General features: G+C 45.3%; 1 protein-coding gene across 6 annotated transcripts in view; it reads left to right on the top strand.

Annotated features, from left to right (window-relative positions):
• The window catches only part of PEX14 (peroxisomal biogenesis factor 14), a 140,442-nt gene that overhangs the window by 8,450 nt on the left and 104,546 nt on the right, over positions 1 to 27,446 (top strand). For 2 of the 6 annotated variants that reach the window (XM_033432919.2, XM_004272381.4), the window contains exon 2: positions 5,176 to 5,223. The exons of 2 other annotated variants lie outside the window; for them this stretch is intronic. In XM_033432919.2, coding sequence (XP_033288810.1) covers positions 5,176 to 5,223 — 48 coding nt within the window. Of the gene's footprint in view, positions 1 to 5,175; positions 5,224 to 26,183; positions 26,355 to 27,446 lie in introns of those variants that run through there. 2 more of the 6 variants (XM_049712673.1, XM_012533969.3) reach the window with 2 other exon arrangements.

The raw sequence follows: 27,446 nt of genomic DNA, 5'->3' as shown, positions 1-27,446 counted from the left end.
CTGTCAGAAGCCAGGGTGGTCTTAGGACTCCTATAATTTGTTTCTGTTCTGTCAGGAATCAAAGTCCTGTATTGCCTGCTGTCCAGTGTCTACAAACAGTGGTGTCATTTATTTTGTTTAGTTTTCTAGTTGTTTACAGTGGGAGGGTAAACCTGGTCCCTATTACTTCATCATAGGGCAGACTCTATTGGTTCATTTTGAGCAGAAGAATGATATAACTTTCATGATCCTCATCTCATCCTGAATGTGGGGTGTTGGTATTATTCCCATTATTCCTGTGGATGAGGAACTGTGGTTCAGAGAGGTTGACCAGTATACCCACAGCCCCTCAGTTATTAATGCCAAAGGTCATGCACTTGCTACTATACCAGTGCCTCTCCAACAACATTTGTTGAATTGAATCTTATTCTTCCCGGCAAAGAACTATAGGCCATATCTTGCCTAGGACATACCCAGAGCTACACAGTCGCTGACAGGTATAGGATGAGCGCTCCTAGAACTGAGTGTTTTTCTGGTTGCTCAGATCTGAGCTGTGTGTGCAGTTGACCTTTGCTGTGCATCAAGGTCAGCACGTGGCTGGGGAAGGTCAGTGCTTGGACAGCAGGAGTGAGAGTGCCTTTTGTCTCTACCAAACTGACACATTTCTCTCTCTGCCACTGTGGCCTTTTTTTGTTTGCCTGTTTATTTTTTAAAGCATTCTGATGCTTTTTCTCCCTGCCTGCTCTCTGCATTCCAGCCTCTGAGGATCCTGACTGCGGATCCTCAGCTGGTGATTTCTAAACCTTACTATTACTATTATTATTTTTAAAACCATAAACCACCCTGTCAAGAGTTTTCAGGATTAAGTTGGAATTTAATTTGTAGGGATTTGTTTCAGGCTGGAAAATAGACTTGACCACTTAGAAGGGGGTCAATGTAGGGGCAGGTGTTTGAGAAGTATTGGACTTTCACAAAAGCTGGCCTGATGAGACTCATGGACCTGTGTGAGCTTAGTTCAGCTTCTGACAAGCAGTTGCCCGCTCAGACCTTTGCCCTCTTTTTTTTTTTTTTGCGGTACTCGGGCCTCTCACTGTTGTGGCCTCTCCCGTTGCGGAGCACAGGCTCCGGACGTGCAGGCTCAGCGGCCATGGCTCACGGGCCCAGCCGCTCCGCGGCATGTGGGATCTTCCCGGACCGCGGCACGAACCCGCGCCCCCCGCATCGGCAGGCGGACTCTCAACCACTGCGCCACCAGGGAAGCCCCCTTTGCCCTCTTTTGAAGCAGCATCATGTAAAAGATGGGAGTCTGTCTTCCTCCTCCTCATGAGGAAGCGGAGTGGTCAGGATTCTCCCAGGGGTCCTGTTGGTGTTTGCATGGAATAGTTCTTCATGGTGTCCATTGCAGGACATTTAGCCTCCTAAGCCTCTGCCCTCTAAATGCTGATGGGACTCCCTGCTCCCTGGTCACTGTGACAGCCAGAAACACCTCTACACATTTTTAAATGCCCTTGTTGGGGTGATTATGCCCCAGGGTTGAGAACCGTTGGGTCGTGACATTGCTTTGAGAGTGGCCAGATTTGTGGTTTGTTGTAGGTGAAATGTTCCAGGGAAAGACACTGCTATGGTCCTTTGCTTGCTTCATTTTGGCTTATGTATATAAAGTGGTTCCTTTGGTTTAATTTTTTTAATTAAAAAAATTAATTAAGCCCATACTTATTGAGTACAAGTGACATTCTAAGTGCTAAAGATCTGCCTTCACTAAGGTGGTAAAGTGCCTGCCTTCAAGGAACTTAAAGGATAGACAGATAATAAACTAGTTATATAATGAAGAATTTCAGATGGTATTATCAAGGATATCAGTACTGCAGAGCAGTAAAGAGGAATGAAGGCTGTCTTGGTCATGAAGAAATAGTTTTCTAAAGGACACAGACAGGAGATCGGGATGGTCCATTTTAGATTACAGGTATTTCAACGCGAGCTGGCGAATCATCTAGAATGTAATCATATTGGGCAATTCCCAGATTGGCGAGAAGTCCACTGAGTTCACTAGTAAGGTCTAACCGACCTCGGACAGTACCGTGAGTTGGAATACGGGTGTGGAAATGCTTGTTCCTTTCTAAGCAGCCTCCGAGATTGAGTTTGGAGGTTGGGCTTTGGTGTGCTGAGACCCCAGAAGGCTCTGTGAAGCTGAGGTTTGAAGAATTTGGAGAGTGTTGCTGTTTAAATTCCTTGGTGGGGATATGCACACACATGTGTGCTTCTTATACGCCTTGAATATCCCTGGAAGAATATATAAGGAGCCAGCATCAGTGCTGTGTCCCCAAGGAAGAGGAGGCTGTTGGGATGAAAGGGAAGCTTCCTTTTAAATTTTTTTAGTGTTTAATTTTTTAAAGCATAATATATTTACATGGCTCACAGTTTAGAAAGGTACAGAAGGGTATACGATGAAAGAGACTTACTTGGTACTGTATATTGCTTAAAGTTTTTCCTCTGGCAAACATTAGCTATTCAGGGGATGAACTAATTTTAAGGGAAGTTCCTTGGAGATAATGCCTCAGTGATTAGTTGTATCTCAGGAAGAAAGTTTTGGTTTAAATCAGAATCAGGCTTCCTAAATATTAAAGCTGTTTGTGTTAGTTTGTTTCATCTAGTCAAATAACCTACATTATTATTTATGGGGTAGTATTAAGGTTGTTGCTTAATAAAATGTAGTCTAAACAAAACTCGATTATTTTGATTAAGTAGAAGGGCTCAAATCATGTTAGTACCAGTTACTACCTGAGTCATCATGGGCAAGTTATTTAACCTCCCTTGCCTCAGTTTCCTCATCAGCAATAATTTCATACATTTATTATGAGAATGAAATGAAGAAGGAGCTAAATAAATGTTAGCACTTAGTATTTACCAAATGGAGTGAAGGAAGCCCTCAGGAAGGTAATGAACTTTATATAACCCATTCAAACCAAATCTGTTCTGCTCTTTATTGACCATTCATTCATTCAGCAAATATCTATGGAAGGCCTAATCTGTGCCTGATACTGTCCTAGGCCCCAGGGATACAGTGATGAGCAAACACAGACAGTTTCTGCCCATGTGGAGTTTATAGTCTGGCGAGGGACACAAACATCAATCGGAATATCACACACTTAAAGTTGCAGTTCTGCCCAGCCCTTGAAGGAGAGGTATACGGTGTGAGTGTATATTAGGGAGATTTGATCGTGTCATGGCTGTCAGAGAAGGAATGCTTCCCCAAAGAAGTGACTTAACTGAAATTTGAAGGATGAATCAGATTGTCAGAGGGAAGGGAGGGAATACCTGGCGTAAAGTCCCACTGACAGAGGAAGCAAAGGCCAGTATGTCTGTTCTGCGCAGAGCTGGGGTTCGTGGTGCCACGCAGACCTAATATGTAGTCAGAGGAGACGCGTGGCCAAGCTGGGAGGGCTTTTCTGTATTAGCGTTTTTGATGTTTACTGGGGCGGGTGGATGAGATCAGATTATCGTTTTGAAGCGATAGTCTGTTTGCTGTGTGGAAAATGAATTAGAAGAGAGCCAGCGTGGATGTGCGTGAGCTGATTAGAAGGCTATTGCAGTGGTCCAGGCAGGAGATTTTGGAAGCTTGGACCTAAGTGATGACAGAAGAAATGGAGAGAAGTGGATGATTGATTCCATGGATATTTAGGAAGGCGTATTGGCAGGACTTGCTCTGGCAAGTGAGGGGAAGAGCTGTCAGGGATGGCCTTTTGGATTCTAGTTTGCGTATTTTGGTGGAAGGTTGTGACATTCACCCAGACAGGGAACAGTGGAAGCGTACAAATATGGCGGAGGGAGAGGATTATGAATCTGTTATGGGATTTTGTTAAGTCCAAGAGGAGGCAGGAAGGCAGTTGGGTGTAGAACTCAGAGGTGTCTGGGCTAGAGATCTGAACGCATGAGCTTACTGATGCTTGGAGCCTTAGGAGGGAGGGACAGTGGGGGAGGGAGGAAGGGAAAGCATGCTCAGGTTCTCTGAGACTTTCTAGTTAGTTTCATGCTGGCTGACCTTCTTGTCCTGGCAGAAGAAGGGGCTCTTGAGACAGGACCTTGAATGAGGAGATAGAGTCCTTTGAGCAGAGTCCTTGTCACTGGGCCCTGTGCCCGCTGTGTGGTAGCTATTGGGCATGAGGAAATCTTTGGGGACCCTCTGTGGACTGGACTTTCTTCTCTTCCACCTTCTATCCTTTTTCCCAGGAGGCTCGGCACTTGCCATCTGACTAGCTGGGAGGAGTTTGGAGGCTGGCTCCTGAGACCCACAGATTAGCTCATTTGTCTGGATATTATCTGTAGATAATTGGAAATTGGTTTGAACATCAGTAACGGTAAACTAATCATAACTCTCTCAGGCTGCTTGTTTCCTTCTTTTGGAGATTTGTAGATTTCCTCCCAGTCTGTCTGTCTCTGTCTCTCTCTCTCCCTTTCTCTGAATTTTGGCCAGATCAGCCAAGGGTTGAAGGTAAGTGTGAGGGTGAGGGGAGAGATCCAGAGAAGGAAACAGACTAGGGCCAGGCGAGTGGGCCACATGCTGCCTGGCTGTGGGTTGCTCTGCTTATCTGTCAGCTTGTCACTAGCTTATTTACAAAACGGATTTAAACTCGGCTTTCTTTACTACTGGGGATTGGTATCCTCAGTGACAGGTGATAAATAGGAACCAGTGTCCATAGTTTGCTGCTTCCTTGGCTCCAAATAGGTGCCCAGAGAAAATGCTGAGCGTGGCCAACTGGGGCCCCCTTGTGGCTGAATCTGGTTCTCCACTTTTGCTCTGCTCTCGCTGGTCAGTGGCGGGGGAGACACGGCAAAAGGGAAGTTTGGCTTTCACTTAAAGGCTTTTGTGGACTTCTCCTATTGCTGCGGATTTTGTGATGGTCCCCAGCCCCTGCTGCTCAGCTGCCAGAGCCCTCCTAAGCTAAATGCAGCCTTCTTGAGGTGCCGTGACAGTAAACCCAGAAACAGTCTCTTCGTGTTCACTGGCAAATTCAGGCTCTTCTTCGGGCTGCTTCTTACAGGTAACCCACCACAGAACACTCTGCGGTATGGAAAACTGGTGAGAAATATGAGAAGTAGTTGTTTGTGTGTGTTGCTCGAGAATGGCACACCTTAGGTTTTTTTGATGTCCATTGGGTGGCACTGCGATCTTACTTTTGTTTTTATTTTTCTTTGCAGCCAAGCTCTAATCCAGGAAGTGAAAATGTGGCACCTCGAGAGCCGCTGGTAAGAAGCCATGATATATAGTATAATTTTCTAATAATTAAAATACTGAGTTTCAAGAAACCTTATGCTCCTATAGTTTTGCATCAGTAGTGCCGCTTTAGGAGTAGGTGCTCTGTGGAGACAGCCCGCAAGTGATCTCTAACTTCTGATTCCTCTTCTGGCACTCAGGGATTAGCGAGATCTCCCCTTAGTAAAGCCTGGTCTTTTCTGGAATGGAAAGCAGCTGCCCCAGGTGTGGTGATGCACCATTTTACTTGTTTGAATCAGTGGTAATTAGTGGGATGCCTGAAACCTTTGGAGGCTGAGCTGGAGCGAGGTTGCTGGGCCTGACCAAGTAGCTGCTTGATTGTCTGAAATAGCCATTCTGCTTCTCAGGGTGAGGGCACTTCAGGTGGCCTTTGAAGAACAGGTAAGGGAGAGAGTTCCATTTTTGCCTGGTCAGTAATTTGGTTTGTGATACTCATTTCCAACATTATCTGCTTATACTATTTTTTTTTTTCTGTACGCGGGCTTCTCACTGTTGTGGCCTCTCCCGTTGCGGAGCACAGGCTCCAGACGCGCAGGCTCAGTGGCCATGGCTCACGGGCCCAGCCGCTCCGCGGCATGTGGGATCTTCCCGGACCAGGGCACGAACCCGTGTCCCCTGCATCGGCAGGTGGACTCTCAACCACTGCGCCACCAGGGAAGCCCTCTTTTTACATTTTAATCTACGGATTTAACTACTGATCACCAGAAGAGTGGCTGGACCATCTTTTGGGGCGTGATTGTATAAACTTCTGGGCATTCTTTCAAGCAATGAGCCCTGGGCAATCGGCAGCCTCACTGATTTCTGGGTACTTGGAGCCCTGCAGCCCCTTGGCTCTGCTAGTGTTTCTGTGCACTGGTCTTTTCCTGCTGTACTCTGCATCTGCTTGTTGGTTGGTTGTATTTTTATTTCTTTCTTTTCTGGGAGGCCCCGAGCAGTCTTCAAACCCTAGTAGCCTGCGATCGTCCAGAGTTCAGACTCATTCTCTCAAGGCCAGCTCTACAATTACCTTATATTTAATTAATATTTTTTCCCCTCTTTACGTACTTGCTGCATAATTGCTCAGAGGAAAGAAAACACATAGCAGCAATTTATATATATATATAAAAACAATAATTAAAAAAAAACCCTGAAATAAACTCCCATCTCATTTGGGTTGATCCTATGAGTTGTGTAATTAGGGCCCTATTAAAAGGTAGACCCTTTCTTCTTCCCCTCTTTTTTTTTATTAATTTTTTTATATTAAACTCCCACAGTCTCTCAGTCATGCCCTTATTGCTTTTGGTCAGCCGTTTGCAGCAGCCTGATTAAATGAGGGCACCAGCCGAGCTGTATGGTCTTGTGTGAGCTACTTCTGCCTCTTGGGAGTGGCAGTGGGAGGGTGCCAGGCAGAGAAGCCTCCGAGGGCTAGTGACGGCTTGTGTAGTAGGTCGGGGGTAGAGGATGAGCTGCTGTGAACCGGCAGCAGGCTGGAGAGAGTCATAGGGTGCCAGAGAAGTGATGGGATGGGAGCGCCCACCCGCAGAAAGCCCTGAGGCATTCAGCCCAAGTCACACCTTCCCAGGGGAGATTCCTCAGGCCGTGTGTGTTAGCTGTCTCCTGGGTGCTCAGGAACAGACAATTGAAGAATAAAGCTAAGCCTTCTTCCCAAGTAATTTATATATTTCATTTGGGGAAGAAAATGCATTTGTTACATGCAAAACAATTAGCAAACAGCACAAGGCTGTATATAATTTTAGCAAACAGTACAAAATTGTATATAATTTGGTGCAGAATTGCCTGGCTGGGAGTATAAGAGAGCCCTCATTATTCAGAGAAGGAAGAGTTCTCTGGGGGTAGGGGGTGCTTAGGGATGGTTTTTGTGAAACTTGAAGCCAGGTCTGGAGGAATAGGATAGTCCAATGTTGAGGGAGCACCATGCTCAGTTATTTTTGGTTTTGTTTTTAACTGGGTGGGGTGCATATTTTCCACAAAATTCCTTAATGGAAGCTGCCTGTTCTCTACACTAAAAAGGCTAAGCATGGGATGCTGAAGGCAAATAATCTTGTTCTTTGTTTTCAGAACTAGATGAGCACTTTGGAAGAATTTTTCCCTTTATTAAAAAAGTGAGTTACAACAAAAGAGGCTCTATTGACTAGTCAGTACAGTGCAAGTTTCATTGTTCGGTGGATGTATTTGGGTGTCTGCATCATTGTTTTGCTCTATTTGCTAGGGAAGGAGGGCCTGATTTTCATATCTGTCCTCTCTGGGCTATAAAAACTGGCTTGTGATTTTGAGTTGATAAGTATGGTCTTGTGGTCTCTAACTGACACATTTGTGTTCATAGCCATCCCCTGGTCTTGATTCCAGCCGCATAGGGACACTGCACGTACCTTCTCTTACCCCTTCAATCCTCCTCCGCTCTCAAAAGAACCAACCCAGCAACTCTGGCCACATTAGTGGGATAATTGCTCTATAATGTCATGATGTCCTCAGGGCTGGTGATTGGTAAACAGACTCATTTTGATAAATTCTGTAAACTCCCAGTTGAAATTCTCTGATTGTTAAATGACAAAACTCTTTGCCAGAGTTAAAACGGCTGATTACTTTTTCTTTATACTTTGTTCTCTGAACTTTGCCTCCCAGGGCAAGCTCCAGAGTACTGACCTCTAGCTTCTCCCAGACATGTTCAGAACCTTCTGTCAGTTTCCCACAGACCCATGATTTCTCATCACCTGTGTGGGCATGTGCTCGGGCTGTCACAGAGGTTCTGGGTCGGTCCCTGCACTGTTCCGCCAGGATCAAGTCCTGCCTAGTCAATAGATCTGTAAGAATGGGTGGACAGTTGTCTGCGTGGAGTAACTCGGTTCCTCTCTTGCTTGGATACAGAAACGGGTTAAGTAATGTCTTGAGAGTCCTTCTAGTCATGTGAGTTTAGGGTATTTGAAGCAGCAATAAATATGCTCCCTTGTTTCAGTACAACAAGCTCCTCAATATTCAGCAATACTGTTGCTTACCTACTTTATACAACACTTATGGATTTGGGCTAAACTAGAATTTCAGCGTTTTGCTCTTTGACACCAACTTCTTTCTAATGGATGAATCTTCTCTTCCTCTAACCTGTAGGTATAGGTTTTGGTTTTTGTTTTTTGTTTCTATCCTTTTCCCAGCATCCCTCTACCAAAATAATCCCAAACTACAATTAATGTACCTTTATAAATGATGATGGTAATTCTACTTTATCACGTTCCCTAGGATTAATATTTTTAGTATGCTGAATTCTTTTTTTTTTAAACATTGAGTTCCCATGGCTTATGTATTCTATAACTGGAAGTTTGTTCCTTTTGACCATTTTCACCCATTCCCCCCACCCTCCCCTGAGTACCATTTTTTTTTTTTTTTTTTTTTTTTTGCGGTACGCGGGCCTCTCACTGTTGTGACCTCTCCCGTTGCAGAGCACAGGCTCCGGACGCTCAGGCTCAGTGGCCATGGCTTACGGGCCCAGCCGCTTCGCGGCATGTGGGATCTTCCCAGACCGGGGCACGAACCTGTGTACCATGCATCGGCAGGCGGACTCTCAACCACTGCGCCACTGGAAGCCCCGTTTTTTTTTTTTAAATTTTTTAGGTTTCACATATCTGAAGTACGGAAGTATCATGTATCCTCAGGTTTCTCCCTGAGGCTAAGACAGAACCTTGAGGGGGGAGGGGGCGGTTCTGCATCACGTGTTTGATCTCCACCCTTCTGGGGAGCTCATCCACCTTATGCCTGGAACACCGAAGGTTTCCTCTTTGGTTTTTAAGTCAGTTAACCAGAGGCTGGTAATCAAAAGGCCGTTAATATCTTGATGAAGTCAGGGAGCTAGTTTGTGAGCTTCTCTTTAAGAGAGCCGTGGCTGGTTGCCTGTCTCCTGGAGACCTCTCACACGTACTTCTGGCACAGTCTCCCCTATATTTGTATCTTTTGTGGTTCAAGTATTGATACTTGGGTATACTTGTTGGTGGGCTCACTGTGGATAGGTGATTCTTATGTTTTTCCCCACCAAAACATTTCTGAAGAATGACATTCCCACGCTCAATGCATTTCTTTGTGTATATACTCATGTACATATGTGTGTATGTGTATATCCAGAACATGTAACACACATACATTTATTTTACAAAATTCAAAGCACTTGGTGGGGAAATAAAATTGATTTTAATAGTGTATTCATGAAAGTGTTTTACAAGCACAGGGATAATAAAACTAGCCACTTAGAGATTTCAGGAAATTGTCATTTTTCCAGGAAGAATAAATAAATATGGCAAATCTAAAGTATTAAGCATTATTATTTAAAGGGTCTGTAGTGGTTGATTTCTGTGGGTATAGCAGAGTTAGGTTTGCTGAAGTGAACTGTAATCTCCACCTCTTGTTTCCCACTCAGGGTCTGCCTAGAAGCAGTGACTGGGGGTGATATTATAGGGATAATCCTAAATATGCTCTATTTATTTATTTGTAAAAAGTGAATCATCTGCAGATTTGGTACTTATGGTACCAAAGGCAGGAGGCACCCCTCATGGCTGCTGTGAGAAACTTGGAAGCTAAATCGAGTGTCAGCAGCCAGAGGGTGGGGCTTGTGGTGCTCCTCCGTTGGGATGCTGCTGTGGGCTGGAGGCCTGGGCACCTAGGTAGGAGGAAATGTTGGCTTTCCTCCTTCCCCACTCTCCTCTCATCACCTGTGGAAAACGCTGCTCTTTTAACATTGGCACCCCTTGTCGGGAGGGTGCCTGAGATTCCCGCCTGTCCTGCAGATGGGGGGAGGAAACTGGAGAGAACTAAATGCTGAAATGGATGAACTTGAGAAAAGCCTCATTCCGTCTCTGGGTGGCTTCTCTGTAGTCTCTAGGCTACTTACTGATTTTGAAATTACTGCCTCTTCCTACTCTGTCCTTCCTATTACAGACTGAGAAGGTTTGTTGAGTAGATGAGGCTGTGGCCTTTCAGTTCTTTCCTCCTTCAGGTAAATGAAGAGGTGGTTTTTTCAGTTTTAAGGTGTCCTTTTACAAATAATTATTAGATGAATCTGAACTCTTAGGAGTAATAATTAGAGAAATGGAATTTGAGATTGTTATTCAGCTTTGTTTATGTTTTGGGTTTCTGGCTTTTGTGGTAATACTTTATACTTGCTGTAGTTTCTGTAATCAGAGGCCCTGACTATTGGATAACTGAACAGTGTCCTCATTCTGGAGTGGGAACCAGGGAGCTGAGCGCTCAAGTGCCTTTTTTCAGAGCCACAGTGATCAGGGGAGTTGGGTTTTTCATCTTGTCACCAGCCTCTTTGAGAAGAGGTTTCGTTTTCTTCCTTTCGTCCTGGAGACACAGTCTCAGAGTTCTACCCAGGCGTTGGCTGGGCATGGGATGTATAGAGCTCTTATTTGGGCAGGGTGACCTTCTGAAAATGTTTTCTGTTGTTTTAAATCAGTCATTATCTTATTTGAAAGAATTTTTACTCAAAAGCTGCTTTTAAAGTGTGACCTAAAGGTGGGTATTCCATGTGGCAAACTCAGCAAATCCCTTACGAGCCCCCAGTTTGTGAAGCACTGAATGTCATACTTAGGGCAGCCGTATGCCCTCTGCTTTTGAGGGTAATTTCAATTTAAAATATTTTAGCCCATTGTCAAACCATGCAGACCAATTTGGGTTTGAAAAGTCCCCTCTTGTAGTTAACCCCACTCTACGCTGAGAAGCTGCGGGAAGATAAAGTGGTGCTTTGGAGAAGGACGTGATTGCGGCCCTCCCTCCTTCCCTCCCAGTTCTCCTTTCTTTTATGGTTTGTAGTTATAACCAAGATTTATGCCTGTTGCTCCACAAATCTTCTCTCTGCCATTATGAGTTTGTCTGCACAGTCTAGAGATGGGGCCGACGCTGAGTGATGCTTGTAGTAAATCTGCGTGGGGTGCTCCCTGACACCGAGGCCGACAGGAGCCGTCTCCTGGCCCCCCTGGATGGGGCTAGATTGCCCCTGTCAGGGAGAAGATGTGCTGCCGCTTTTGTGGCCTCTTGCCTTTGGTGGCCCTGGTGGCCCCGGTCTCCTGCTTGTGCTCACAAGAGTCTGCGGAGTGGTGCCCTGGGGTAGCACCAAGAGGCCTTTCTCTGTGTGTCCACTGTGGTCCAGTCAGGCCATGGCAAGAGCATCTTCAGGGGCAGGGCTGCCTTCTCCAGCTTGGAGGGGAGGAGCTGCTGATAGAATCAGGCACACAAGTTGATCATACGTATATACATGGTTTAGTTTTTCCACAGTTTGCTGAAAATGGGTTTTGATGGAGAAGTGGGAGAGTAAACAGCATTCATTAAACATCGTTTTTTTTCCCTTTCCTCATACCTTCTGTTTGCTGTATCCTTTTCTTTGACTCATATCAGATCTCTTGTGAAATGAAGTGGCAGCACCAATAAATACATATTTTTGAGAAAGTGTCAAGAGCTTTCATTAGAAACTGCTTCACTGTCATGGTGCCGGGTGCTCTTGACTGGGCAGCTCCTGGCTGGTCACATCCACACCCACACCCCTTCTGCAGACCAGGAGGACGTCAGCTTATCTTGAACCCGTGGGCCAGTTGATTTGTTAGCGAATTAGGCAATTTTGTTAAATATGCTATAAACAGGTGAAATATAATGTGAGCAGAGTGATCTATAAATGTTGTAAACATAAATGTAAAAAGAGGGTTCTGTGAAAACTAAGCTGAATGTTTTGGTAAATGCAAACTGCTAAAAAGATTGCTGTCTTTTTAGGTGTGAGTGGGGAAGATCCTAACAATCTAGAAGTATTCTGTACTTCAGTTTGCTTTGCTAATGTCTTTTAAGGGCTCGCTTTGCTTTAGAAATTGTGAAGGGTGTGTTACGGGTGAAGTTTATGCAAGAAAGACGTCTGGGAACTCCGGCGTGTGGGTCCCACACTCAAAGAGAAGGTCTTGGCTCTACATCAAAAGATTAGCAAATGACCGCAGGTTTGTTTATAGGTTTTAAGTTAATGTGAAACGTTTAAGGTATGTAGATAAGACCCCGTTTTTAATGATTCCCTGCTTTAACTGATTTTTCAGTTAACTGACCAATTGCTAGCTCTGATCACATAGGTCAGGAGGACTTCTGCCATATAATGTGCTGGCCTCCGTGCTGGTTTCCTTATTTTTGTTATCTTGTTTCATCCCAGCAAACCGGCGAGGATCACTCTTCCTCAGTTTACAGTGAGGAAACAAGCCCAGGGCAGTCAGGTTCCCACAGCTAGTCAGCGGCAGGGCTGGGATGTATAAACCCTAACGCCCGCACTGCTGAGCTCTTCTCTCCATCAGACTTGAGCAGGGTGGGAGGGCAGGCAGGGGCAGCGTGCCCGCCTCGCAGAGCACAGAAGTCTGGGAGAGGGCTTTGGCTTGTTCAGGTGCTGCCTGGTGAGCCTGTGCTTCCTCTGAAGCCTCTGCCTTCATGCGCACTGGCTGGTTGGAGTCTTTTGTATGCATCTTTGCTGTTGAAAAGGCACCTATTAATTTATCAGAGGTGATGTGGGCCTCCTCGTGCTTGGAGGAGGTTTCTGCACCCATGTACCTCACTAATGACAGGCTACGGGATGGAGGCGAGATAATAGGATCTTTCATCTCTGTCTGTGGAGCAAGGTGCTGTGTCCCTGGTAGCTTCTAGGGGGCAGCAGCCGCTTATCGTTCCCTCTCCTGCTGGCAGAGGGAAGGGTCCACAATTGAGCGCTCCGCTTTTGACTCCACATAAGAAACCACAGTGTTCAGGATCTTCCGTCTCTGCTTTCTCTGCCCCCTCAGATAAATCCTTTATCTCTGTCCCCATCAACATCCACAGATCCTTCACTGTCAGAATTAAGGCGGCAAAAGTCACTTGCTTTGAAGATAGGAGAATGTCTTCAGGAGAGTAAAATCTTGTCACATCTTACTTGTTGCCATTGATAACCCACTCTAATACTGTTTGGATGTTTTGAAATTTTCCCCTGTGGACACGGGCCTTTATTCTGTTGGGAACACCACTGTCATGTGGTTGATCATCTGTCCTTCCTGTCAGCATGTGCCTTAACCTTCCCCACCCCCACTCCCAAGCCGGGCTTATGGAGGTTTCTCTTCAATTCTAAATGACTCATTTCATAAGCACATTAAGGAGGAAACTCTGGATTTGCCAATCCTTTTAGCCTTTGGGGCCCAAGATGCATATGGCCAGCTTGTGCCTTGCTGAAGTGAACGAATGACTACCCCCATCCCAGAAGCGCATATTTCACCGTGGCCCTGACTCTCAGGTCTTCTTCCAGTTGTGTGGCTGAAGCAGGGGACAGAAAGGAGGAGGGCTGGTTGCAGGCAGAACCGGAGTTTTGCAGTACACACGGAGAAGCAAATTGGCCGCGACGTTTCAGCCCTGTGAGGTTTATCTAGGACTAGCTGAGACTTCTCAGTCCTGACTCCACCGTGGGAGGAGCTGGTGACCAGTGCTCCCAGGCTCTGCCTTCTTGCAGGCTTTCATCCGAGGACCCTGAGGACCCCGGCATGCTGGGGAAGGGTGGGAGCTTCCATCCCGGCTCCGAGAGTGGCTTTCCTCAGAGACAAAGGCACGCCTCCTAACCTCACCTCTCCAGCTTGCTCTCTGTCGTCTCTCTGAAAAATGGTGCTTAATAGAATCTGCTAATGAACAGAAGAAATAACTAGAAATAGTGGCAGATCATTTGACAGCAAAGTGGTTTATAACTTCTGTTTATCAAACGATGATGATTATCATTATTGTTATTTCTATTGGATTTTTGAAGAATTCAGCCTGGTCTCCAGAGCCCCATTTATATAAGACACTTTATTTCTTCCTTTGTACTGTCTAGGAATAACTTTATTCCAGTGAAATCCAGGTCTGTGGTTCCGCACCCCTCCCCAGCCCCTCCCTGCTCCATTTTTCTCCCTTCCTCTCTGCTCAGCTTCCATTTACCTCAGCGGGCTCCGGCTGGTGGGGTATCCCCTGCTGACCAGACCGGCAGAGCTAATACCGGTTGGAGGAACGCTGCAGCGTTTGTTTTTGCAGTTCCTGGATTTGGTTTAATGTACAATTGATTTTTTTAATGTATTTAATCATTTTTTTCTTACCTCATAAGGATTAACCCGCACAAACCTCATTTTATCCTAACTGTGGCTTTGGGAGGAAGGAAGAAGAAAATTGAGTTTCTCTAGCTTATTTTATTCTTTCACTTTTTATTTTCTGAATGGCTTTTCCTGCCAAAGCAGCTCAGTAAAATACGATGTATTTTAGTGGCCATTACTTACTCATTACTAACTGGTCTCTCCTGCTTCCCTTTGTCTGTGAACTAAATACAGGGGGTCTAACGATAATTGGTAGCTCTATCACAGACTCGCCAATTATAGATCAACAGGGAAAACAGCCCAGTGATGGTTTGTGGTTGGCACTGGCTGCCTACCCAGCAAACTCGAGTTATCATTCTGCATCTGCCCCTGGGCTTGACCAGATTGGTCCTTTCCTAACTTTGTACCTTGGCTTCCCTAATTGCATCACACGGTCTCCCTGATGTACAGATTTCAACTTCATTTTATCCCTACATGTGGTTTTCACGTCCACCTTGTCCTTTCTTAGTTCCTGCCTCTTTGTCATGTCTACACAGTATTAACGGGGAGAGGTTTTGTTTCTGTTTTCTTTGCGGCTCCCTGGTGCCTAGAATGGTTAGGTGACAGGCTACAGATAAGATTCTCTTGAAACCAGCGGTTTTCTGTATAGTTTCGTCTGCCAAGTCCAAGTAAAGGCAAGTCTTTGTGGGTGCCCAGTTCAGCCCCCTTTTTGAGCGTTTATCTGATTTGTATTCCAGCTTATCCACTTTGCTCTGGCACAGGACGGGGAAAAGTTACGTCTCACTGTTAGGCTGCCAAACTCTTGTGTAGGGCTGCTAGGTGCTAAAGTGGCAAAGGAGTCCCTGTGCCGTATGGCCACATTTCCAAGCAGAATACATTTTTTGTTTGTTTGTTTCCTGGGTATTTCGCACCTAGGCCCCTTGCTGAACCCTGTATGCAGTGGGCACACATCCTTATCCCTCAGCTCCTAGCAGGAAGTAGGCACTCAGCACATGCTTGTGGCGTGTGTGTGTGTCTCTGCGTGCGTGCGTGCGTGCGTGCATGCCCGCGCGCGCTCACTTATGTAGATGGTGATGGTGAGCCAAGGGGCTGGAGTGCCCAGTTGCTGCCCGCTGGGAACTTAGGGTGCAGCATTCCCACTGGTACGCAGATGTTTAGTGTACCATTGCCACGTAGGCAACATAAAGCGGGCATTTTATGAAAGGGAACATCAGAGGAAACATTATGGCTGAGACCTTTATAGCCTTTCCATTATTATGGTTTAAATCTTGACAGTCTTTATTCACAGGGACACTGAGACCAGCAAAGACAGTGCTCACTCCCACCTCCCCGTTCTCTCTCTCCACATCCTGTTCTGTAGCTGTGATAGGCATCGTTAAGTGTGCAGGCAGCAGTGCTGCTTTGTAGTTTGTCTAGAAACAGCCCCTTTTGACTCAGAAGTTGGAAACCAGATGACTCACCATTCTGTTTGTTTTATTGCAACTGTCATTTCATAAAATGCCCTGAAACCTTTAAACTGTAAATGCCAAAGTAAGGTTTTCGTCTTTCTGTTTTTATTTTGTTACCTCTTCTGTTATCTGTGATCTTTTCTTTCATGTCTCTCTTTTCTCCTTCCCGTTCATAATTATTTTCCCTTTCATTTGTCTCTCTTTCTCCCTCTTTCTCCCCTGCACACCCCCCACACTCCGCCCACTGCTTTGATGATGATCGTGATGGCATCTGTAGTTGAAGTGGAGTCTCTGCTAACATCGTGATGAGTTCTCTCCAGGTTTACTGCCATCAGATTGAGAGTCTACGCCCCCCCAGTTTCTGTGTGTGGTTTAGAAATGGAAACATCCACGTACATTGAATTTTATAAAGTACTCACTGGCTTCAGCTCTAGAAGCTAATGCCATGTCAAATCGTAACAGGAACTCACTTTTTGTGATACTGCATTTTGCAAAATCGTGGGTCTCCCCACGTATCCATTTCCTCCCTTGAATGGGTACCAGGATCACAGTGTGACTAAGCTTGCTAGGCTTTTCTAGGACGGCCTATAGGGTTCCTACACAGAATGTTGATTGCCAGGAGAGGGCCTTGATCTTATTAACCTTTTTCTCTCCTAAGATGGCATTTACCTGGAATTCCTGAAGTAAAAGAGAGCATTCTCACGGCTGAGGTGGGGTGTCAGGATCTAAATTTTTAAGGACTTGAGCTCTCAAACTAGGACTTGTCGGATCTTTCTTCCTGCAGTTTCTGACACTGTGGCACTTGACTGAGTCACCTGATTGATGACATGAACATCATTGGGTGATAAACACCTGGCCAGGGAAACAGGGACCCTCTGTGGGTTTACTCAAAAGGATGGCAGACAGATTGTGGAATTTTAATGAAGGTGGGGTGGGTCCCTGATGTTCATCTGCTTTGGAGCATAACCAAATCCCAGCATTAACTTCAGGAGTATTTGTGGGAAACCTGCACTGGTGTCAGTGGTCATATTCCACATTTATCAAATTCATAAATCTTACTGAACTAATTTTAGAAGTAGCTAGTTATAATGAAAAAGAACAATTACTTCAGATGCACAGGAGCCTCTCTTAAATGTTCCTTGTTGTTTTTCTTTTTCTTTTTTTAAAGGCCTTTGGTCTAGTTGGGCCTTCAGAGTGAGCCATCCTCTGAATTCTGTTGCAGGAAAACTTCTTTCCTATATGTCTCTAAGGAAGGAGAGTATTTTCTATGCTGTGAATGGGGGAAAATATGATATCATTACAGTATTTAATAAATTTGATGGCTGTGAGTTTTAAACATGAGTTCTGTTAATCTGCAGGGCAGCTTTCAACATAGAATGCTGTGTTTTCACCCACTTGGCTCAATGTCTGTTTCTGACACAACCACTATTCCTGCTGCAGGAAAATAGAAAACCACAGGCTGTTAACTTAATACTCTTCCCTTCTGGGGCTAGGGTGGGAGCAGGGCGGGGGCAAAGCGGGGTTCAAATCAAGATACTCTCACTCCCCACTGGAGAGAGATGTTCCCTCGTTCCAGCTGACAGTTTGAACAAGGATTCTAGAGTTTCTGGCCGTATTAATTAAACCTCAATTAGGGGTGCCCTGCACATTTACTCCTTGGGACCAGGAGCAGCCTGCCAAGTGTCTCTCCACAGGCTCCCTCTGGGTTGCCTACCTATGGATGTCTTCTCCCTTCCTGGGCAGGGCCTTTTGGAGGAGCAGAAGGATCGTTTAGTGCTTGTAGCCTGTTCATTCCTTGGCTTCTCTGCTGAGCTATCCAGCAGGGGTGCCAATTCTTCCGTTTAGCTGACTATTATATAGCCCTTAAAAGGGAAGGGTTTATTTTAGCTGGCTGCTATATTGATTGCTATAGGGACGTTTCTGTTTTCACTGGCTGCTATATTGACTGGGAAAGGGAAAGGGGCCGTGTTGCTGGGAGCTGTCATACTGACTGTTACAGAAAAGATCTGTATTTAAGCAGTACCAGTGCACTGGGATCTCCCAGGCAAGATATTAATGCTAATTCATCCGCTCACCCCCTGCTGTGAGTGTTATTTGTTTAAATCTGTAGATTCCCACAGCGCGTTTATATCCTCACTAGAGTGTGCTCGGCTCCCTGTAATTATTTAACATTATATGCTGATATAAATTGTAACAGTTAAAGAATGGTAATGAGTAGCCAAAAAAGAAAAGAAGAAGAAAAAGAAAGGAAACAGGAAAAAAAAAAAGGAGAAAGTATATTAAAAACCCATATAGCGTATACATATTATAAGTTTGTTGTGTATGTGTGTGTGTGTATATATCTATGTGACATTTGAAATGGCAGAGTCAGATTCTGAAATGGCAGTGAACTACGTCTGGCATCTTTTCTCCCACTCCAAGTTGATTTGTACAGTGTGGCTGAGTCCACGTATTGTGCATCTGTGTGTGTGCATGTACGCACGTTCTCACGTCACCCGCCGGAAAGACAGTACTGACGTGTGCTCTGATGTGCTGTTTGTACACACGTGCATGATTACATACTGTGTGTGTGTTCCATGTAGTGGCAAGAAATTTATCCATTAGCACTTCAGCTTCTTGATGAGTAGCTGATACTTCCTTCTAGCTTCCATGTTGGCACAGGAACTCTGGGCCTGAGACCCACCTCGGGGAGAGCCGGGGGAATGCTCAGTTGGGATGAACTTGTAGGCCATTGGGTGTCACTGTCGCTCTATTGTCTATAGTTGAAAGAGGGCTGTTACGCTGGGGAAACTGGATTTCAAAAGAAAGTTGTTTTTCTGCCTAAATGGAGGTGTCGTTTGTTTGAGATGTTTGCATTTTGAGATCCCCCTTTAAAAGTAGTTGTTTTGTTGGCTGTTTTTGCCATGCTAAGCTAGGTATTTTGATTGTTCTTGAAAATTGTGTGCTGACCGTGAGCTCTGTTTGGATATCAGCTGGAGCACACCAGAGGAGGGCTTCCGATGAGCAGAAAAACCTTAATTGGAAACCCACTTACCAAGGAGAGAGGACCTGGGCAAGAGCTTTAAAAAGGTGGAAGAGAAATCTCCTTGCACGCCCGAAATTCGAAATTCGGCCGCCCTCCCGGCCTCGCGGAGGTGGGAAGAGTGCCGAGCGCTGGTGGCAGAGGAGCAGGCGCGCCTCTCCCGCTGGCGGCTCCCGCAGCGTGGGGCCGTGCCAGGCTTCGCCACAGTTCCTACTGTGTCAGTTTAATAAATGCACTACTTAAAGCATGAAATCACAGAAGAAAGAGAATGCACTTATTCAGACTCTTAATACATTAAAAATAAGGCATTAAAACTCGGACTTTTTTTTTTTTCTTCCAGAATCAATAATGAACAGGAAGGGTTGTAGACATTAACAGTCATGGACATTCAAACTCTTATACATAAATTATCTTAGAAAAATGCACATAAGACTTGAATAATGTAAATACATTAATGCATTTAATAATTTAAACATTAAAGCGCAAGCAGGAATGTGAGGCAGAGGCTGTTCTGAGGTAAGGGATTGGTCCTAGAACCAGTGTGTCCTAGGATCGATGGGTGATTTCCCCTTGAGACACCCTGGAAAGAGAGTGCCTGGCCAGCTGGTGTGAGCTCCCATGCCAAGACTCCCTGGACATTCCTGAACTCAGCTACCTCCCTGCTCCTTATTTTTGCGTATCCTGACCTTCGTCCTCGATTCTGCGTTTTCTCTGGTCCTGTGCTTCCAATTGTTTGTTCGAAAATTAAATGCTTCCACTTCAAAGAACATTGAACTTTGAGAATGTCTTGGTTGGAAAACCAAACCAAATTAAAAAATCCTTCACCCAGCTCTGGCTGCTTGTGGTTTGGAAACACGGAAGCAGTGGCTCCTACAGTCAGTCGGTCAGTCGTGTTCTCAGGCTGGAGCTCTACTGCAGCACCGAGGGCTGTGGATCCAGGCTGGGATATGCTTATGGATTTGGAGCCAGATCTAGTGGGAAAGCAGGGATGGTGTGTGGTGTTAGCGTCTGGGGGTTGGCCATCACGATGGCAGGTCGCCGTGCCAGGAAACAAGACAGGCGCACGGAGTTACACTCAGCCATCAGTGAGCATGCCTTGCTTTAATCTGAGGGTTTAACCATTGGATAGACTGACGTTACTGTTTTTTTTTCTCCTTTCTTCCGAAATTGTATTCACAGCAGCAGAAAGTCACTGGAACGTTGAAGCCTCCTTTCCTGGCAGAATACAGAATGATCAAATTTAGTTTTTGACACCTACACTGTAAAGTCCCCTGGGAAGAACTAAGAAGCTAGGACAACACAACTCAAATTTTTATTGGTTGACCCCAGTGATGTTCTCCAGTAGCTCCTTAGCCTCGTTTTATAGCCCAAATCACGAATGAGAAACTGCGAAAACCTCAGAAGGTGTGTTACTGGGTACATAGTCTGACAACTTTACCTGTAGAATTGGTATGTTTATTTGGTCAGTAAAACAACTGTTGCCCCACTGGGTTTGCTGTGGGCCTGAGGGGCCCTTGAGAAACAGTTATCAGATGGTAGTGGCTGAACCAAACCTGTTTTTATTATTGCCAAATCCATTGGCATCTTCTACTGGATCTCAAATCTCCTACTGAAACTTTACCTGGGGTCGTTTTGATTTGACCCAGGCCTTGTCTGTTCTGGCATCTGTGGCTTTGTTTGCAACCATTTCCAGTCTTTGTTATAGCCAAAGGCAGCCTCCTTTCCAGAGAACACGGTTACAAGCCAGCTTTTACCCACTTTCAGGAGAGTGGCTATAGGCTGTCCTGGCACGTGCAGCAGATACAGACAGCATTAGGCTGTGCTGCCCAGAGCAGCCAGAAGGCAGACCAGTTCTTTAAAAAGTGCTAATCAGGGATTGGCTTAGAAAGGAGTAGTATCAAGAATCAGTGAGGACCACCTGGGAACAGCTCTTGTGGTCAGTATATCGTCCTTGGGATGTGCTCAAATTCTTCTCCAGACCTGTGAACAGTATCCTCAGTATCATGACCCCTTTCCACCTGTTTTGCTTTAAAGAGGCATGGCTTTTCTTACCAGTTTTGTTTCAGCTTTGGGATGCATGTCAATCCCAGGCTTGTTGTGTTCATTTCTTTTCCAGAGTTTTCGAAGCCCAGGCTACTCCCTCTGTTGCTTGTCCAGCCTTGAACAGTGGCTTCTGCCTGCACCCTCTGCTTTTCATCCCAGCAGAGGGAAGAGAGTAAAATCAGGGGAGCATTTGAACCGGGGAGAATCTCATTCTCTTTGGATTTGGCTGGTCACACCCAGGAAAGCATCATTCTCTTCCCTTAAGTTCCAAGAAATGTCTTATGGCCTTAACTGCATTATGGGCTTGTGCCAGATCGGGTTGTATGGTGGAGGCGGGGTGGGGGCAACTTCGTGCTCCTGTTGGAGGTGCAGTGCTGGCTCATCTGGCAGAGAGAGCAGATAGCACTGATCAGGGGCCAGTTCACCCCTGTGATATATCCCTTATGCAGATTTCCTCGGAAGAGAGAGGAGTCAGGTTCATTAATTAAAGGAGCCTGGCTCGAGCTCCCTGTAATTATAGGTGCTAGAAATCTGAATTTTAAGAGGTCTGTGCAGCTGCATTTTGAAAAATGCAGGGAGGCACCGAGAAGTACAGGCTGTGGGCAAGAATGTGGCTGAACCAGATTTGGGAGGTTTGGGTTTTGGCAGAATTCCCCTTCAAATCCATATTTATTCGTCCTATCTTTCTATCTTTTTTTTTTTTTTAATGGGAAGCTGAAGCTCTGTTTTTTTTTTTTTTTTAATGAAGGTTACACCCTGTGACAGAGAGGCTGGCATTGTCAGAGTATGGAGGGCAGAAAGGAGTTGCCGTAAATTGGAAGATGCTTAGTTTTTAAGGAAGCAAAGGATATCTTTGGGCTCTAGGGATGCAATGTTTGAAAAAATTAAATAATTTTTTTTTCTTGAAGTGAGTGAGAGCAACAGGGAGCAGACGGTTAATTTGGATGCAATCTAGGAAGATAAGTCCCGGGCGCATATGGGACTCCAGAATCTTGGTACCCACTTCTCTTCCCCAGAACAGTGTCTCCTCTGTCATAAATCACTTTTTGATGTGAACCCAGAGGTACAAGCAGACAATTTTAGACCTTTTGGGAAGTCCTGACCTGTCCCTTTTCTTCTTCATTTCCTCAGTTATTGGTAGTGTGACCTTTTGCTCTGGATACTTTCTCTCTCTCCCTCTTCTTTTTTATTTTTCTGTATGATTTATAAGGTCTCCTTTTACTTCCTGTTAAAAACCTTTATTTCAGTCCGTGACTATTTGCATCTCTGTTAATTAACCATGGCTCATTTGGGATGTGGATAGGAGTGGAGAGAGTTGGGATGAGTAGGGATTCCCTCCTTGCCTCCCCGAGAAAGGAAAGAAAAGGCTAGTGGTGAATGGGGGCTCATCAAAGCCCTGTGTGCCTGAACACTCGGGCAGCTGCCACCAGCCTCCTTTCCCCTGATTGGCTTTGTCTCCTTGGAGGTATTGTAAGCATCCTCCCATTTCACAGCTTGGACCCTCTGCCCCTCCTCTGGGGTATACAAGGGGCTGAAAAAAATTTTTTTATACAATATATATATTTTAAAGCATTAAAATATTTATTTATTTATTTATTTTTGGCTGCATTGGGTCTGTGTTGCTGAGCACAGGCTTTTCTCTAGTTGCGGTGAGCAGGGGCTACTCTACGTTGTGGTGCACGGGCTTCTCATTGCGGTGGCTTCTCTTGTTGCGGAGCACGGGTGCTAGGTGTGCGGGCTTCAGTAGTTGCGGCATACGGGCTCAATAGTTGTGGCTCACGGGCTCTACAGCGCAGGCTCAGTAGTTGTGGCGCATGGGCTTAGTTGCTCCGCGGCATGTGGGATCTTCCCAGACCAGGCATCGAACCCATGTCCCTTGCATTGGCAGGCAGATTCTTAACCACTGTGCCACCAGGGAAGTCCCTATATATATTTTAAAGGATACTCCTCTGTACTCTTACATTCTTGTATGTATGTTGAGAAATCTACTAATTGTGAACCCATAAACTGTGGAGGAGAACAAAATCTCAAAGACTGTCATTTTGTGCATTTACAATATGCAGATTGCAGTTCCAATTAGATTGAAACCTCTATTTAGCAGAGTGGTTTTGTGAAATAAATAACTTTTGAAGAAGGCCTACTATATATAATAAATACATATTTTTCCTTCAGTTGCTGGCATGGAGCTTCCTGCTTTCCAAACACTTGCCCTGAAATGCTGATTCAGAAGCAGGCAGCATCCTTGGGCTCTTTACAGAAGAAATGTTTCTCCTTTGCTTTCCTGGCACAGGGATTTCATCCTTGATTTACAGTGCTCAGCTTGTTAGCGCCAGTGAAGGGGAGCTGGTGTGAAGGTCATCATGTCTGTTTTGTCCTCTCAGAGAGAGAGTGAGGGGGTGTGTGTTTCTCCCTGTGCGCTTGCAGTGGTAGTCGTGGGGTTCAAGTGCCCCCACCCCCCGCTTCTGTGCGAGGGAGTCAGTCAAAACTCTGGCGTCTCTCTTTTTCCACCCTCTGTACTACCTGTCATTCAGCAGGGGGTGAACGATTTTGAAAGCCTGATTCAGAATTTCAGGAAGACTAGTGGCACACCTAGTAGAGAGCTTTCTCCCTACACCCCTTCTCATAATCTTCCCCTTCTCAGGCCAGCTGTGACAAACTGACAGAAAATTAACAGATCGGGTCCTCCTATTAGGTGAGTACCTATGCTGGAAGCCGCTCTGGCTTTATGCAGGTCCTTTAGCAGCTCCGTGCATGTGGGTGGTGGTATTCTAAGCGGTCCTAGCAGAGAGGGCAGTGAGTGCTGGGGGAAAAGCAAACAGAATGCTCTTTGGAAGAGAGAGTGCTTAAAAGGGAGAGAGGGGCAGTAAGATGCCCAGCTTGAAAGCACCTGGTGGAAATACTTGGACTTGCAGGGTTGTGGTCCTGAACACCACCGCCTGTCTCAGGGAGCGGTGAGCTGGGTTATAATAGGATGCCTGATTACAAAGAACATTTTGAAGGCCACTTAGTCCCAGGTCAGGCTGTGCATTAAGCGTGCTAATCCTTTGCCGTAACACTGGACTGGAATTGCAAAACTGGAAGTACGCAGTCTGTTGTGTCTCAGCTTTGGCTTTAAATATTTCTATACGATGCTGCCCTGTGTGGCTTTTTCTCAGCTACCCAACTTCTCTTTCCCCAGTGGAAAGAAAAAATACATCACGAGAATATTTTCGTCTACTCACCAGTGACTTTGAAAACTACTTTTCTACTTCTATTATGTGGTCACTTTTCTCATCTTCATGATTTGAAATATTAACATGTAGATAAATACAGTAACATGTAGGGGCTACACATAGGTTTTGGTCCTAGGGCCTGGCATATTGGAACAGAAAGAAACACCTAATTGCATCAAAACCACTCTAAGTTCATGTATGTGGAGCCCATCAAGCTGAAAGCATCCAGACAGCATCTGCTGTTATCAAATCACTCATGAGTCCAGCTAATTAAAATAAAGCTTCATTTTTCTGAACCATTGTTTGGCAGGAATTCGAAACGGGTCTAACCCAATTTCTGCGTGTTTATGAGCCTTTATTATATCAGAGGTACTTTTCTGTAAATGTACAGGGCAGCGTTAAATGAATTGATCCACGCAGTATCACTGTAGACGCACTGTGGACTTGCTAATGATTTCCCTTCCAGCTTTCTGGTTTCCAGACATACTCTTTAAAGCTTTATGTTCTCTTTCTCTATCCTCTGCTCTTTGTCCTCCGCTTTTTCTTTTTAATTAACTTAAAAAAAATTTAACCTTCTTTTTTCTCTGAAAACAGGATACACTTTATATTTGTTCCCTAATGAAGTTTTCTTTTCCATTTCTCTTTGTTTTTCTTCCTCTCTTCCTGTTTTTGCTCTTCTTCTAGGGGTTAGGATTTGCCTCTCTATTTCTTGCTGCTTTCTATTCCCTTCTTGTCCTCCTTTCTTAAAAAAGTTTTTTTAAAATTTGTTTTATTTATTTATCTTTGGCTGTGTTGGGTCTTCATTGCTGTGCACGGGCTTTCTCTAGTTGCAGCGAGCGGGGGCCACTCTTCGTTGCGGTGTGCGGGCTTCTCACTGCTGTGGCTTCTCTTGTTGCGGAGCACAGGCTCTAGGCACGTGGGCTTCAGTAGTTGTGGCATGCAGACTCAGTAGTTGTGTCTCGCAGGATCTAGAGCGCAGGCTCAGTAGTTGTGACACATGGGCTTAGTTGCTCCATGGCATGTGTGATCTTCCCGGACCAGGGCTTGAACCCATGTCCTGTGAATTAGCAGGTGGTTCTTAACCACTGTGCCACCAGGGAAGCCCCTTGCCCCTTATTTTTCTCTCTTCTTATCTCTCTTCCCTTTTATGTTTTCTTTAGTGCCTCTCCTCTAACCTTCTCTTTCTCCTTTCTCTCTTCTTTCCACCTCCTCCAATTTTCCCAATAAAAGATTTATACCTTTGTCTCTACATGCAAGTACAGATTAGGGCAGAAAATGGCTGTCTATGGGGGTAAAGAGATCTGGCTGTTGGGAGATGAGGTCAGCCTGTTTTGCGTCTCTGAATTTGCTTGCATACTTTATTTTAGGTTTTAAAAAGATTTTTCAAACCACGTCTACTCTACTTTATAGTCTAATAATGCTACTTTGAAGATCAAAAGTATTATATAAATGCTAACTAATTATTCCTTGTAACACTTTGGTGAGTCTCTATGCAGTTATAGTTCCATTTTACAGATGAGGAAGCAGAAACAGGAAAGGTAAGCAACTCTCTGAAAGTTACTGAAGAAGTTAGTGACTGAGTTAGAATTAAGACCAGGTCATCTTTGGCTTTGATTCTTTTTTTAAAAAATATATAAATTTATTTGTTTATTTTTGGCTGTGTTGGGTCTTCATTGCTGTGCGTGGGCTTTCTCTAGTTGTGGCGAGCGGGGGCTACTCTTCGTTGCGGTGCGCGGGCTTCTCATTGTGGTGGCTTCTCGTTGCAGAGCACGGGCTCTAGGCGCACAGTCTTCAGTAGTTGTGGCGCGCAGGCTTCAGTAGTTGTGGCACGCAGGCTCAGTAGTTGTGGCTCGGGGGCTCTAGAGCGCAGGCTCAGCAGTTGTGGTGCACAGGCTTAGTTGCTCCGCGGTATGTGGGATCTTCCCAGACCAGGGCTTGAACCCGTCTCCCCTGCATTGGCAGGCGGATTCCTAACCACTGTACCACCAGGGAAGTCCCTGGCTTTGATTCTTGATTACCACCTTCTGGGAGTTTACTTTTCTCTCCATAAGGATCATATATCTTTTTTTTTTTTTTTCTTTGCGGTACGCGGGCCTCTCACTGCTGCAGCCTCTCCCGCTGCGGAGCACAGGCTCCGGACGCGCAGACCCAGCGGCCATGGCTCACGGGCCCAGCCGCTCCGCGGCATGTGGGATCCTCCCGGACTGGGGCACGAACCCGCGTCCCCTGCATCGGCAGGCGGACTCTCAACCACTGCGCCACCAGGGAAGCCCAGGATCATATATCTTTAAGATGAGGGTGAGAGAATACGAGCCCCGCTGCCCTTCTCTTCATGTACTTTTAGCCTTCTGAAGTTCATTTGTAGTCTTTAGATGTTAAATGAATTTCTAGGTAATTCCTGGGAAAGAAGGATGCCAAACCACTTACGGGCTGGTAAAAACTCTGTCCATTATAGTCTCAAAGCAGAGCGCTCACTTTCTCTTTCCAGCGGCTTCCAGTAAGTGGGCCCACGTCACACGCGCTGGCCCTAGTGATCATAGCATTGTAGGAAGCACGGCCATATTTGATTGAATTTAGCCATTCTGGAATGACGTGTGTATGAAGTCGTCTCTTGCATTACTGTGGCCTTTATTATTGCTAATGCATTCTGACATTACAGGTGTAGCCTTGGCTCTCCCAGAAAGGGCAAGGCTGCTATTACCAAGCTTAAGAGCATGAAACTGTTATACAGTGAAACGGGTGTTCACATTTAGTTAATAAGCAGAGTAAGGGAAATGCTTTTATAGAAAAGATAGCCAAGTGACAGAGGCCTATCCTCATTCCTTACCCAGCATTATTTCAAAAAGTGGATCAGTTAGTAGTATTCTCCTGCAGAAAACTAGAGTCAATGGATAGAAGGTTCAGGAAAGCAGATTTCAACTCAGTTTAAAGAAGGACTCCTGAAAATGAATTGATAATCTTTTAAGAGAGTGAGTTCTCTGTTCATTATAAGCATTTGAGTGGAGGCTCACTGATCATTTGTCAAGGTTGTTGAGGAGGGGAGTCCTAGGTCATGTATGGGGCCGGATGGCTTTCCTTGTTCTAGATTGTAACTGCAAAAGCAGCATCTTTGCTTGTTCTTCTTGGTTTTTTAAGTGCCTGGTGTGCTGTGTGGACCCAGTGAATGCTTAGTAACTATTCATCATTTAATCTTTGGCTTCCTGCTTCTTAACTAACTTGAATAAAAACTGTTTTTGTTCAGGTCAGGGAAGCCACCATCTCTGCCACCCTCCTGCAATAAGTCATTCTGGATAGCCACATTTTCCCGATGGCCATCGAGATCCATATGAAAACAAAACAAAACACTTTAAAACTTTTGGCTGGGAATTACATAAAATGGGTTATATGCTT

The sequence above is a fragment of the Orcinus orca genome, chromosome 1, assembly GCF_937001465.1.
Source record: "Orcinus orca chromosome 1, mOrcOrc1.1, whole genome shotgun sequence".
Taxonomy (NCBI): domain Eukaryota; kingdom Metazoa; phylum Chordata; class Mammalia; order Artiodactyla; family Delphinidae; genus Orcinus; species Orcinus orca.
The sequence above is the reverse complement of the archived record's forward strand: the minus strand, read 5'-3'. Positions and strand labels throughout refer to the sequence as shown.